This window comes from Onychostoma macrolepis, chromosome 07 (genome assembly GCF_012432095.1).
Source record: "Onychostoma macrolepis isolate SWU-2019 chromosome 07, ASM1243209v1, whole genome shotgun sequence".
Lineage (NCBI taxonomy): Eukaryota > Metazoa > Chordata > Actinopteri > Cypriniformes > Cyprinidae > Onychostoma > Onychostoma macrolepis.
In genome coordinates, this window is record NC_081161.1 from 13,648,143 (window position 1) to 13,663,852 (window position 15,710).

General features: G+C 38.6%; 1 protein-coding gene across 2 annotated transcripts in view; it reads left to right on the plus strand.

The window, feature by feature from the left end:
- The window catches only part of trmt44 (tRNA methyltransferase 44 homolog), a 126,704-nt gene that overhangs the window by 24,021 nt on the left and 86,973 nt on the right, over nt 1-15,710 (plus strand). The window contains exon 6 of one of the 2 annotated variants that reach the window (XM_058782954.1): nt 6,300-6,371. The exons of the other annotated variant lie outside the window; for it this stretch is intronic. Within the exon in view, the coding sequence (XP_058638937.1) occupies nt 6,300-6,371 (72 nt within the window). The remainder of the gene's footprint in view (nt 1-6,299; nt 6,372-15,710) is intronic. 2 annotated transcript variants of the gene reach the window in all.

Sequence of the window (15,710 nt, forward strand, 5' to 3'; positions counted from 1 at the left end):
ATATTCATCCAGTGTTAAAACTAATGATACAGTGAAGTCTGTGTAAATAAAATACAATGAGAAACCATTACTATTCTGTAATGTTTAATTAGACAAGAGATTAGAAATTTGACTGCTTCCCCAAGGGCTTAAAGGGAGTTACATTGAACAAAATTATAAACGCAACACTTTTGTTTTTGCCCCCATTTTTCATGAGCTGAACTCAAAGATCTAAGACTTTTTCTATGTACACAAAAGGCCCATTTCTCTCAAATATTGTACACTCAGATGATCTTGGAGGTGAAAATGCTGGATGTGGAGGTCCTGGTCTGGTGTGGTTACACATGGTCTGCGGTTGTGAGGTTGTTGGATGTACTGCCAAATTCTCTGAAACGCCTTTGGAGACGGCTTATGGTAGAGAAATGAACATTCAATTCATGGGCAACAGCTCTGTTGGACATTCCTGCAGTCAGCATGCCAATTGTACGCTTCCTCAAAACTTGCGACATCTGTGGCATTGTGTTGTGTGATAAAACTGCACATTTTAGAGTGGCCTTTCATTGTGGCCAGCCTAAAGCACACCTGTGCAATAATCATGCTGTCTAATCAGCATCTTGATATGCCACACCTGTGAGGTGAATGGATTATCTTGGCAAAGGAGAAGTGCTCACTAAAGCCCGGCTCACACTGTGCGATTTTGGCCACGATTTGGTCGTTCACACCAGAAGCGAATGAAGCGTTAAGCGTGAGTAATTTACATGTTAAGTCAATGCAAAGACGCGAATGGACATCCTGCGGCGCGATTCACGCGAATGAGGTGGCGCAAATGAAGCGGCGCGAATTGAGCGTTTCGGGCAAGTTGAAAAATCTGAACTTTGGCGAAAATTCACACCGTGTTAACCAATCAGGAGCTTGCTGTAGTAGTGATGTGATTACGACTTAGCTAGGGAGGCAGAAATCCGAAACAACAATGGAGGACAAAATCATCGTCGCTGTAAGTGGATACCCAGAGCTGTACGATACATCTTCGTACTTTTATAGAAACAGGAATAAAAAGCTATATCTTGCTTGGTGCGTTACTTTGTGCACAACATAGTAAATCATGATTTATAGCCTATTTGTTACATAAAAATATTATTTCTATGTTAAGACTAGAATAGGCTACTTATGGCAAACATTTGTACATTCATTCTAATTATATCCTATTGCAAATACACTCACAATAGTATAGTAAAAAATAGTTATTTGTGATTGGACCAGTGTAGTGTAATGAGACTGGAGCCGCCTGGCAGAAGCCCCTCCTTGACGCGAATTCGCGTCTGTTGTGAAGTGAATTTCATGCGCGAATGAAGCGAGTAAACTCAAAATGTTCAAGCGTCCAACTACGCACGAATAGCGTGATTTATTAGCGCAAGTCGCGTCTGGTGTGAACGCACAATGAGACAAATTTTGAAAATCCTAAAAGATTCCTAAATCCTAGGCTAAAATCTGTAGTCGTTGATTGCTGGTTTGACATGTTCACCGACAGCCGATTAACCGCACAGAGCGGGAAACTCCAGACGTGCATTTAAATACAGCCGACAGAAAAGCCTGCCGCGGAACAGAGCACCATTCACATACTGTAGTTTTCTATTAAATTACATTATATTTGTCCCAAATCATTGTGAATGTTGTAAGGAATTTAGCTCTAATTTATATGTAATAAATTTGATTAGCTCCTCATTTAAGCTTTTATTTTGAATTTTAGCTTTAGGAAATCGAATCATAGAGATTCGCTGAGTCTGATTAATTGGTATTAATCAAAACGTATAATTTATACTTTCTTAACGACTCGAGCCAGCGAGCATTAAACCAGTATATTTTAGCAATTCTGTTTATCTCGTGGCCACAATAATAATACAGAATTGGTTGGGAAATTTTGAGCAACAGGTAACACAATCTTTGGCAAATAATTTCAGATTTGAAAATCACGGCACCAGACCATTCATTAAAAATGAAACGAGAGTTTATTTGCTATTCTATGATACAATACTAACAAAACACATACACACGTTATGACAAGATAAAGGCAGTTTGAAGAAAGTTTAAGGTTAACGTATTCTCTTTCCTGAGAATGAAGACGACCTGAAGACGTCACACACAGAGGACTTGACTATCGTTATCTTTTAAAGATTCATTCAAATCAGCTCAGCAAATAGAGATTGTTTGTTTGTTTACTTGCTTTGAGTTGAAGGCTATTCTTCTCTCTGGATGGTTGCTTGAGGGAAATCCCGGACTTTCGCGCTGATGTGTCGTTGTCGCGTGACGTCACTCGGGGAATCCTTTTTGGATTGGCTTCCTGGCAGCACGCGAATGGCAAGGCTTTGAAGTTCTTACGCTGCAGGCTTTGCAGGTTTTGTTGGTCAGAAGTTGACAGAGTGTTGAAGTCTTGGATGGTCAACCTGATGTTAAGGCTGTAGGCGGGTGAGGCGAGACCAAAGTCTCCAACCAGCCAAGTTTTTTCCAGCTCAGTTTTTTTTCTTCTGCTGCTTTTCCAAAGCTGGGTGTCTGTTTTATCAGACTGATTTGAGTCCATCCTATTCACTGTTTGGTCCAATCACATTGTCTCTGTAGGGCGGAGCCCCGCCCAGCACTGCTTCTCTTCGTGAAGGCACATTTCTTAATAACTTCTTATAAAAGTATTCATCATTCATACGAGACTGAAAATCGACATATACAGTCAACTTCTGGCATTTGAGATGAGCTTTAACCCAATACTACACACTATCTATTCACAAAGACAGTTATAAGGCAAAGATCAGACTAAAACACACCATGCATAACATAAAACACCAAGCATATATATACAGTCAGGTCCATAAATATTGGGACATCGACACAATTCTAACATTTTTGGCTCTATACACCAAGTGGACTGTTATGCAATGGCCAAGTCAATCACCTGACCTGAATCCGATTGAGCATGCATTTCACTTGCTGAAGACAAAACTGAAGGGAAAATGCCCCAAGAACAAGCAGGAACTGAAGACAGTTGCAGTAGAGGCCTGGCAGAGCATCACCAGGGATGAAACCCAGCGTCTGGTGATGTCTATGTGTTCCAGACTTCAGGCTGTAATTGACTGCAAAGGAGTTGCAACCAAGTATTAAAAAGTGAAAGGTTGATTTATGATTATTATTCTGTCCCATTACTTTTGGTCCCTTAACAAGTGGGAGGCATATATGCAAACTGTTGTAATTCCTACACCGTTCACCTGATTTGGATGTAAATACCCTCAAATTAAAGCTATAAATTATGTGCAGTTAAAGCACATCTTGTTCGTTTCATTTGAAATCCATTGTGGTGGTGTATAGAGCCAAAAATGTTAGAATTGTGTCGATGTCCCAATATTTATGGACCTGACTGTAGATATATATATAAGACATCAAACATGTATTTGTCATATGGAATACCTAAAATTTTTACATACTTACACGGGTTAAGTCATAGATTAAAATATCCTAAATTCTAATAACCACAGCAAGATAAACAAGCATAAAATACCACATTCATATATATATTGCCTCTTGAGTATATTGCTTTAATAGCAGCAGTTTTTTTTTCTTAATTGTCCTTTCGGCGAAGTCCATAAAAGTTTGGGAGCTCTTTTGCAGAAGAAGAGAAAAAGAGCGCATTCCTTTGGAAGGCGGGAGACCAAAGCTGAGGTCTTGAGGTCATTAGGAGTATCACGTTGTGTGGCTCTGGTGATCCTCTTAACTCAGACGAAGCTGTAAGTCAGTCACTTTTTGTTTAGCAGAAGCGTAGTTTATGGTAAGTGGGGTCGCAGTATCGCGAACGCTCTGATTCTGGAACCTCTCCAAAGAAGCAGTTCTTTGTTCTTAACTCCGTGCAGATGTAGCGCGGTCATTTCATCCTCAAACTTATCATGGTTTACGAGTCTCTCGATGTGATAAGGAGAGTATGGCCAGACGCTAGTCAAAGAATTGTGGCGTTGTGTTGGTCATTTGTTAATTTTTACGACACAGCGTGGAGGGAGGAACTCCTTGGGATGTTCTGAGTTAAGATTATATTTGTGCGTTCTTTTCGACTAGGTTCTACAATGTACACAATGACTTCACCATAGGCTATAAATTATGTATTGTGCATTTTTCAGCAAAACGTTTGTCTTTCTGTGGCTCTAATAAAGTCTGTATGCTTCATATAGAGAGTTGTAATAGATCGCGATTTCTCTTTCCACTTGCTCCATAGCAAACTTATGTCCGTTTGGGGATTAAATAAATTGTTTTAGACCGCCACTTGAATTGAACGCAAAGCGTCTGGTCTGTGTGTGTGTGTGATACCTCTGAGTTCTCCTAGACGCAGCGCTGCGCTTTTTTTTCCCGGTGTGTGACTAACATTTTTTTAATTTTTTTTTATTAGGTAATTATTTTATTAGATATTAATTTTTTAATTAAGTGTTAAAAAATAGAAGCATAGTGTGTGAGTACTTAGGGGTGTAACGATACACGAATCGCGGTTGAACGATTCACGGGCATTTTCCAAATGGAAGTGATCATCCCTATCCCCTTGGAGTGGGGACTTGGGAGTGAGCAGGGCACGTGCGTGTCATTATGTAGTCGTTTGGAATGCACTTGGTGAAGGGAGCGTAATTTCCTCATTATCTTCAGCTGGGATGTTCCCGTGACAACGCAGCACGGTGTGCGTCAGCAGATGTCGCTGTTTAAATGTCAATAGTCTTTTTATTGTTAGCATAACTGTTGCAAATAAACATACATTTTATATTTTTAAAAGTTTTTAAAATATGCTATATAATATATAAAAATAATATATATAAAACTTTTAAAATTATGAAATGTATTTTTTAATCCGGTTGTCCGCCAGCGAATCTGCTGGCCTTTTGCACACCGTGCTGCGTTGTCACGGGAACATCCCAGCTGAAGATAATGAGGAAATTACGCTCCCTTCACCAAGTGCATTCCAAGCGACTACATAATGACACGCGTGCCTGCTCACTCCCAAGTCCCCACTCAGAGATAGATGATCACTTCCATTGAAAATGCCGTGAATCGTTCAACCGCATCGTTACACTAATACACATACAATATCCATATGTATGTAATTTTAATGCTATGGCCTTGTGTAGATATTTAAAGATGGCCATCTTTTAAGCATGATTGTTGAAATTAAATGGTAATACTTAACAAGAGTCCATTCGTAGCATTAATGAAAACTGTAGAAGTATTGTTCCTTGTTAAAGTGTGTTCATTTCAACATTCACTATTAGCAACTAATACGCTACATTTTTTAAATTTTAAAGTTTCTTCTTTTAATATTAGCAAATTATGAAATAACTAATGATCAATATAGTAAATAATATTAATATTTTTATTCATTTACAATGTATGGTTCAGTACTGTTACTGCTTTTTTTTTTTTTTTTTTTTAAATAGTATAACACTAGCTTTCTTTCAGTTTCCATTTTGAAAACTATCGGTTGATTAATCGGTATCGGCCAGTGTGGTCCAACCTAGCTATCGGTATCGGTAAAATCCACTATCGGTCGACCTCTACTGGACGTGTATGTGTTGATAATGTAATATGGGTTGATAATGTAAAAGTTCGGACAAGTTTTCTTGCGCGCACCCGTTTTTAACTCGTCTTGACTGTCGTACAGTCTGACATTAATGACAACTGAGATCCCATAGTGTGACATGATCATCATGTTCGTACAGTCTGACAAGTACAATCCTAAAGGACTTTAAAAAAATCGCACAGTGTGAGCCCGGCTTAACACAGATTTAGACAGATTTGTGAACAATATTTGAGAGAAATAGGCCTTTTGTGTACATAGAAAAAGTCAAGTCAAGTCACCTTTATTTATATAGCGCTTTTAACAATCCAGAGCAAGCCAGAGGCGACAGCGGCAAGGAACCAAAACTCCCTCTGTGACAGAATGGAGAAAAAAAAAACCTTGGGAGAAACCAGGCTCAGTCGGGGGGCGAGTTCTCCTCTGACCAGACGAAACCCGCAGTTCAAAAGTTTATATTTCTATTTTAATTTTGTTGCAATTTCTAACAATAGTAGTATTATGTAGTTAGGTATTTTATTATATTTTAGTTTTGTTATTTTTTTAGTTTTATTGTATTCATTCGAGGTTTTCACTGGGGATATGTCTCTGGGGGTCATCTGGGTGTCCTGGCGAAAACAAAAGTGTTGCGTTTATCATATTGTTCAGTGTGTATATATAGCACCTGTCATGCACTCTGTTCTGTTTTGATGAAACCGACTAAGGCCTCAGTTAGTCATTTACTCCTGGGTTTCAGCATCCTGGAAAGGGCATGGACATTCGCAAAAGAAAGATCTGGGACATGTATGGGCCTGGTACTCATCTAGAGGTAAGATATTATTGAGACATTGGACAGTGTCATTGATATTCATATCTTACTTTTTATAAGAAGGTCTTAAGCCCCCTTTTTTTTTTTTTTTTTTAAACAAACTCACCTTTTATTGTTCTTTAATAATTGGTCAGTATGGAAAGTCAATAAAATTCTATATATTATAAATGGGCCATTTTAATATGTACTAGTATGTAGACCCGGGGTACTCAACATCCGCATCCGACCCGTCTGCATGAATTTTGTGGTCCGTGTCATGCTGAAGATTAATGTATTTTTATTACAATTTGTGCTCAAAATATTAGGCAGTTTGTTTTTTTTAATACAATGCATGCAATAGCAGTAGTAAAATAACAGTAGCAGTAGTGCTGTCACTAACGTGCAATTAAACAGCAACATGTCCCAAACAACTTAAAGAGAAGCATTGTCCAAGAAAAGAGGACATTTAATAACATGATTTTACTCCACAACATCAGTCGAGTGTTCGAAATAACTTCATTTTGTGATATGATGTGCACTTTTTGTCACAGAATGAGGCAGAAAATACTGTAATGAAGGCTATATCGATTAAAATTGGATTATAAATATACTTTATTATGAAAATACCAGAAATGGCTTGAAGAGCACAGATAAACCATATAGTGCCCCATTGTGTGTTTACTACTGTCTTCATGTTTGATCAGTTGAAGCATTTATCATCTTTTTATTCAGTCACAGCGATAGCTGAGCCGTAGACTGTAAAAAAAGATGGACGTCTCCACTTCCTAAAAAAGAAGTGGAGACCTCCACTTCCTTGTAAAAAAAGATGGGAGTCTCCACTTCCTTCCACTATAGAAAAGTGAAGCCAAAGCATCTGTCATCTTGAGTAAATGACGTCATTTGGAGCCCGAGTCTGCGCAGTAGAGATTCGTTTGGAGCCAGAGTCTTCGCTGTAGTGTCGTGAGGTGGGGCTATGGTATCAAAGGTACCAAACTCTCGCAGACCCAATCGCAAGCTCACAATCTTGACACCACACCCTGTTTTTTTATAGCATCAAATAACTACCTAAAAGCAAACTTCTTAGAAAAATTAACACTGAAACATAAATCAGCACGACTTAACTACCTCAAATGATGGAAACCATCTTTGGGAAAAATTAACTTGAAGTGTAATTTTGATTATTTAGTTTGTCTCACGTCCCATTAGATTACATGGAGAGGATGGGGTTTATGACCTATACTGCAGCCAGCCACCTGGGGGCGATCAAGACGCTCTGGCTTCACTTTCAGGACTGGTGTGGCACGCTTGGTCTTTGCTCGTATTAGGGGCTGTATCCGAAATCGCCCCCTATACCCTCAAATAGGGTACTATTTGAGTGGACAGCCATTTTTAGTGGTGTCTGAAACCATAGTGGATGTTCTCGAGTGCACTCATTCAATCCCACAATGCACCGCAAAAATGAGAGTACAACTGATGTACACTCAACGGCTAGAGATAACCCATAATGCACTGCGAGAGTTGCGCGCCGAATGAATTCCCACGTCTCGCCAGAAGATGGCGCCCACAGCTGCAGTTTTACTGTAGCCGCGCTCGTCCACGGCGTAATACAACACAGGTACAAATTCACTGTAAATTGATTATTAAATTGTTTAACTATGGTTTATACATAATTTCCGTGACAGAGTTCAAGATAAATCCCTTTAATCTTACTGGAGCTGCCCGTTTCAAATGATTATTAAAAAGCAAGCAAAGCGGCAGTCCTTCCAGTGCACTCAGTGTCCGAATTCACTCACTCGTTTTCATTCACTCCTTCAAGTATGAGTGGACTAATGTAAGGAATAGTGAATGAGGGTATAAGGGGGGCGATTTCGGATACAGCCAGGGATTTCCTGGAGCATCAGTTCTTTCACTTGTGATGTGCATGTGGAGTTTCTGCATGAGGGCGCCCTCTGGTGTCCAGTATGAATGAAATAGATTGCATATGTTTGGCGCTCAGCGTTGTGCACTCCGCCCTTTTAGGGGATTAAATATGAAAAATAATACTTCTTTCTAAAGAAATTTGTGAACTATATTTGCTCAAGAATGTTTTGAGTTTTAGCATTTTGAGTTTGTTCAATGCTCTGTTTGAGTATGAATGCATTTTTTTTTTTGCATCAATATAGCAAAACAAGCTTTTAATCCACTTTTTGTTTCAGATTTTTACTTTTTTTTTAAAAATTTCTTTTCATGTTCAGTATTATTTTAAATAGGACATGGACAGGCAAGACTTAGATAAGTAATAAGCTGCATTTCTAAATCAGTAAATCTGCAAATATTGTCTTAAAGTCTGATGATGCAAATTGTAATTTGTGACCCTTCACATTTTATGTGGTTTAAATGTGGCCCGCTTGGCCTCTGAACTTGAGCACCCATTTGGTTGACAGTATTGATTAATGTATTTTAATCGTCTTTTTGATGAACCAATATTGATTTTTGAATCGCAAGAATCAATTCCAATTAGGGACACTTATTGACACAACAGTCCATTAGCATAAATCAACTGCTCATAAGGCTAGGACATTTCTGTTTCAAAAATGAGCATTATCATTCATAGCAATTAAAAAAAAAATCAAAACCGTGAATATCCATGAATATCACCTCAAGCAATAATGACTTTAATCCAGGTCTAAAGTAGTGCTGTCAAAAATACTGACTGCGATACCATTCGGTACTGAAATCCGTCCATTTCCTGCTAACATTTGAGCGCTGTTGAGCAGATTCTTAAACAGCGCTGATTGGTCATTGTGTTCACGTGCTCAACAGATATGACTGTGACTGTGATCCGTCTATGTGCAGATGATCATTGTAGCCAATCACAGTCATATCTGTTGAGTTCGTGAACACAATGACCAATCATGTGCTATGTGAATTAACTTGCCCTTAGTTTTAACACACCTGTGTGTGTGTGTGTGTGTGTGTGTGTGTATGTTGCGGGGGGGGGGGGGTATTTTGGTTTGTCACCTTATTCACCCCTGACGAGTTTGCACCCCTGAATAAAACAAAATAACTGAAATATAATAAAATACCTAACTACATAATACTATTATTGTTAGAAATTGCAACAATATAAAAATAGAAATATAATACATTTATACATTTAAAATTTTAATTAAAACAATAATATACAAATATGAAAAATGAATAAATACATTTTAAAATAATAAATAGTATGATTGATAGATATATATATATATATCATCAATAATGAAATGCCATTAACTGAAAATTGAGTGTTTAATCTTATTATACATTACTGACACTCTATCCTCCAATTTGATACTGTTAAGTTAAGTGATGAATTGATCACTGAATCATTCATTCAATTCTTTTGAACAGCTGATTCATTCAGGAATGAAGTACGTGACTGTCTTTTATGAATGGGTAATTGAATCATTGACTCACTAGAATCGTTTAAAAATGCAGTTCATTCATAAACGAAACAGAAACACCGCTGTGTTTGAATGGAGATGCGCAGCGGCTCAGCTGTTACTTTGTCGGAAACTATTTTCGTTGACGAAATAGGCAAAATAAGGCCAAAGTGTTGTAGTCAGACAATATAAGTCACTTAATATTAACTTCTTGTTTAATTAACTGTTGTATTAAATCAATATCACATTAGCAAACTCCCTTAATAATCATTAAAAGCTGTCACTCATCTTAGTTCATCGCGATCCTTACACCGCACAATGAATCTCTTATTTACACCCTGTCTACACTTTAGTTACTGTTTGTTATAATGGGGGGATACGTCTGTCTGTGATACATTACTCAATTGCAAAAGCAACTAAGTTAGAAACTGTTGAAGCTCCCTCAGCGCAAACACAAATATGCTGATCAGGTCAGTTGCACAGGTTCTCTTAAATATTTTTTTCATAGTCGACTCGCACGTAGTAGTTTTCAGTGGCAAATGCGACTGAAATGGTCGCACTGTAGAGCCCTGATTTGCAGCGTTACAGTAGGTTAAATCATAACATGAAAATTTGATCGCGTGAATCATGTCATCGCGACATAACACTTACTTACTGTGTGTTTGGAAAAAAAAAAGGCCTCTGCTTTTTTCTGGGGTGTATCTTACCCCAGACCGCCAAAGAGCAAAGAAGTGAATGAATGAAACCGCGAGAGCAACGGGAGATGTGAAGTTCATGGCAAAGCGCCCAAGAGATGACTTGCCTTGTGATTGGCTGAATGTTAGTTCACTCAAATCTAAGTAACAAATCAGAGAACTTGGGTGGAAATATTGAAAAAAATTGCGGGGGACAGAATCACCTGTTTCTAATAGTGCGGGGGACGTGTCCCCTCTGGCAGCAATCATCCTTAATTGCAGAAATGTGGCAAAACATCTCTGAACGTCTCTATTAAATTTGAAAGTGCTTCCCATATTTGTGAATACACATTTTTCATATTATATATCTGGTCGGTTTGTATTGGTGACGTAATATGTAAATGATATGCGGCCCGTGAGATTTGCACTTGGACCATAGTGCGGCCCAGTGGGAAAAAAGGTTGAGAACCACTGGCTCAAACATTAACGGGAAATGGACGTTTTTAAAATTTCAGTACCGAATGGTATCGTGGTCGGTACTTTTGACAACACTAGTCTAAACCGTTAAAATTAATTTTGAACAGCCTGAATTAGGGGTGGGCGATATGGCAAAAATATCATATCACGATTTTTTTTAGAAATATCATGATTTTATCACGATTCTGTCATGTTGGTTTTACTATTTTGTCTGAGCAGTGCAGCCTAAATAATTTCCCTACTATAAAGACAAAGCCTTTCAAGTTAACAAAATATAAAGAACGGTGGATATTTAGGCCAAAGTGGGCGAAGATAAAAAATCTTTGTCATTATTTTATCTTTGTTATTAAAAATAAGAACAAAGATGCACATTACAAATACACATAATATACAAATAAAACAAACAGTGCTTTATTTTCAGCTACAATAGGTGTATTTAGCAGGAGCATTCAAGAAATTGAATGAACAAATAAAAATAAAAAATAAATATAAAAATAAAACACTTTATAGATTGATTCCTATTAAAGCAACTGTATTATTATTATTTTTTTTTTCTCTTTGCGTTTTGTTGTTTTAACATTAAATAATAAAAATTGTCATCTGTCTGTCAATTCTGGCATAGTGTTTTATTTTTATACCATCATTTACTCACTCAAAATTAGTTTTAAACCTGAATGAGTTTATTTCTTCTGCTGAAAATAAATGCTATTTTGAAGAACGTGGAAAACCAAACAGTTGCTGGTCCACAGTGACTTCCATAGTATTTTTTTTCTTCTATCAAATTCAATGTGGACCAGCAACTGTTTGGTTACCCACATTCTTTAAAATATCTTCTTTTGTGTTCAGCACAACACGCGAGTAAATAATGACAGAAATGTAATTTTAGGGTGAACTATCTTTTTAATTACAGTCGGCAGCATGTTTAGTTCTGTCCCTTTAAGACCTGCACGCATCTAATATACAGACACACATCCATTTTTCTCTCAACTGTTTACTTTCATTTTAGACATAACCAACTGAGTCTATATGTAAACTTTGTGTGTTTTGACAGTATTAGCGCAAAAGATAACTTAGTTCAGTAATCAGGCGCTGTTTAACAGGCTTTTTAGTTTGCACGCTTCTGGTGTACGGGCTCAGAAGCGCACGTCAGACCAGCGTGTGAATGAAATGTTTAACCGGCAAGGCTTTAAAACAAACGCAAATAATTTACTTTTGTGATTGCGAATAAGTGCAGTGTCCCGTGAGAGTAACTCTACCGCTGAGTTAACACTGATATGAATGTATGTGGCGTTGTACAGTATATTGATACGGCGGCGCCAGAACTGCTGCTGATAGAATGTGCGCTGTAACACGATACTACGATATTTCTCCAAAAGCAGATCGTGGAGACATTTTTATCGTCCACGATCAAAAATCGTCATATCGCACACCTCTAGCCTGAATGATGGCACTCATATTTTTATTCAAAAAAAATTCCCAGTCAACAATATAATGACAGATGACTGTGATGTACGATTCGTTTGTAAGCACTGTCCATGAATCTGTGGTCAGTGCCATTTTTTTATTCCAGTAAGGGTAAAATCTGTCACTCGATCTGCCACCGCCATGCACCTGTCACTCAACCCGCCACCTGACTGCGCAGATCCCATTTTTTTAGACTTTCTTCAAAAATATACATTTATCTCACCTAAATTTTTGATCATCCAGTGTATTTTTGTTTTTACAATTGTGCAATTGTTGCAGAAAAACTTACACACAGCACAAGCCTGATTCTTTTTTTTACAGCAATACAATCTTTATAGATATGTTTAAATGCAATAAATATAAGCAACACATTATTCAATGCTTTTTACTTTTGCATTTACTTCTAGATTTATATATTAAGTTGCTCAAGCAAGTGGCAAAACATTTAAATATAGAAATATGAGACAAAACACATACAGAGGCCTTTTTTGCCCCAATATCTTGAATTTTAGGGCATAACTGCATTTCACGAGTTCGCCTGCCCATCCAGTACTGATGGTTAATGGTAAACAAGCTTGGGGCTTGCTGTACCCAATGGAGGCTCGAACCCGAGGCTCAGCTTGAGCTCCGAGTTCAACCCCCCAAAAAGTGTTTACAAGGGACAGCAAGCTGGGCAATCAACTGTGGGTAGTTTTGGTAATACAAATCGAGAGAACTTTAATTTGATTCAATTCAAGTCAAGTCAAGTCAAGTTGAGCTTTATTGTCATTCCGCTACATGCGGGGCATAAAGTGGAACGAAATGTCGTGCCTCACAGGACCACGGTGCTACATAAATACAGGCATACAACAATGGAGTAAGACAATATAAACCTATACACAACTATCCTACTGATAGATTTTGACTATAAATATACTATCTATAAAAAAGTACCTATTCAAACTAAAAAATACAAACTATACAAACTATACGAATGCTTCAGATAAATACTGTACATGTGCAAGGAGAAACATTGAGTTCAAGCAGCTGGCTGGGGAACAGTGCAGGATGATTTGTAGTGCATGAGCATGTAAACATACATATATTACTGAGTTCTTTTTGTGGGATTTGTGTACACACAGCAGTGTGTGTGAAAAGTGATTAGTGCGCATAGAGGAGGAGAGTGAGCTACTACAGGTGGTTTGTACAGGCCCACTCACCTGTGTGTAGCACACTTGAATTGCACGTTACATGTTACAGGAGGTAGGGGTTTGTATGGGGTTCAGAGAGGCGGGGTGATTTGAGTTCAGGGCTCTCACAGCCTGGGGAAAAAGCTGTTGAGCAGTCTGGCAGAGCGGGCTCTGATGCTCGGTACCGTCTTCCTGATGGTAGGAGCTGGAAGAGACTGTGGGAGGGTGTGTGGAGTCCTTCACGATACTATTGGCTTTGCTGGAGCATCGTGTGAGGAAAATATCCAGGATGGAGGGGAGAGGGGCACCGATGATCCTTGCAGCGGTGTTCACTGTCCGCTGGAGGGTCTTGCGGTCTGCTGCAGTACAGTTCCCGTACCAGACAGTGATGCAACTGGTCAGCACACTCTCAATGGTGCCCCTGTAGAAAGTGGTGAGGATGGGTGGAGGGAGACTTGCTCTTTTCAGCCGGCGGAGGAAGTGTAGGCGCTGTTGTGCCTTCTTGGAGAGTGACATGGTGTTGGTGGACCAGGTGAGATCCTCTGTGATGTGCACCCCCAGGAATTTAGTGCTGCTGACTCTCTCCACAGTCGAGCTGTCGATGGTCAGTGGGGGGTGATCAGCGGAGTTTCTCCTGAAGTCCATTTCCCCCCAAGAATGTGCAGAATACATTTCACTGTTGTGGCGTTGGGGAAATATGAGGCACGTGAGGGGCTAACAAACGAGAGAGCTCCTGTAGGAGAGGAGTGAGAAATCACTGCTCTTGCAAAATTGGAGGAAAATATATGAAGTTTAGTCAGGGCGCTGCGATAGTGCGGCACAAAATCACTGCTGCGGCAGTGAGAAATGCAAGTTAGTGTGATATCTGCTGCAAGAGTGGTGGGGGAAGTCATTGCTGTGGAGGAGAGAAATGGGGTTTAGTATATCTACTCTTGAGACCTTTGGGAGCACTCGCTGCTGCGGCAGAGAGAAGTAGAGTTTAGAAAGACATCTGCTGCAAGAGTGGAGGGAGAAGTCATTGCTGCGGAATAGAGAAATAGAGTTTAGTATGATATCTGTTCTGAGACTGGTAGGAGAAATCACTGCTGCGGCCACGGGCAACAATTAAACTACATAAAATGTGGAGGGCCACAAATTACTATTAGCATCATCAGACTTTAAGACAATATTTGCAGATTTACTGTTTATTACTAAGTCTTGCTTGTCCTTGTCCTATTTAAGATAACACTGAGCATGAAAAAAAAAACATATAGGCCTATGTATATATTTAAGAGTAAAAATCTGGAACAAGAAATTGGATTAAAAATTTGTTTTGCTATATTGATGCAAAAAAAAAAAAAAAAAAAATTGCATTCATACTTGGTGTTGAACAAACTCAAAATGCTAAAACTAAAAACATTGTTGAGCAAATATAGTTCACACATTTCTTTAGGAAGAAGTATTATTTTTCATAGTTGTATAAACTGTTGTAACTATTTTATTTTTAAAATAGATATCACTATTCTCCCACCATGATTCTGAGGAAAAAAAAAAAAAGACAACTAAACAAAATAAAATGTAATTTACTAAAGTTTCTAGAAAAAATTGCTGCAGTCTATTTATACACTGAACAAAATTATAAACGCAACACTTTTTTTTGCCCCCATTTTTCATGAGCTGAACTCAAAGATCTTAAGACTTTTTCTATGTACACAAAAGGCCTATTTCTCTCAAATATTGTTCACAAATCTGTGTTAGTGAGCACTTCTCCTTTGCCAAGATATTCCATCCACCTCACATGTGTGGCATATCAAGATGCTGATTAGACAGTGTGATTATTGCACAGGTGTGCCTTAAGCTGGCCACAATAAAAGGCCACTCTAAAATGTGCAGTTTTACTGTATTGGGGGTGTCCGGGGGGTCCGAAAACCAGTAAGTATCTGGTGTGACCACCATTTGTCTCACGCAGTGCAACACATCTCCTTCGCATAGAGTTGATCAGGTTGTTGATTGTGGCCTGTGGAATGTTGGTCCATTCCTCTTCAATGGCTGTGCGAAGTTGCTGGATATTGGCAGGAACTGGAACATGCTGTCATATATGCCGATCCAGAGCATCCCAAACATGCTCAATGGGTGACATGTCCGGTGAGTATGCTGGCCATGCAAGAACTGGGATGTTTTCAGCTTCCA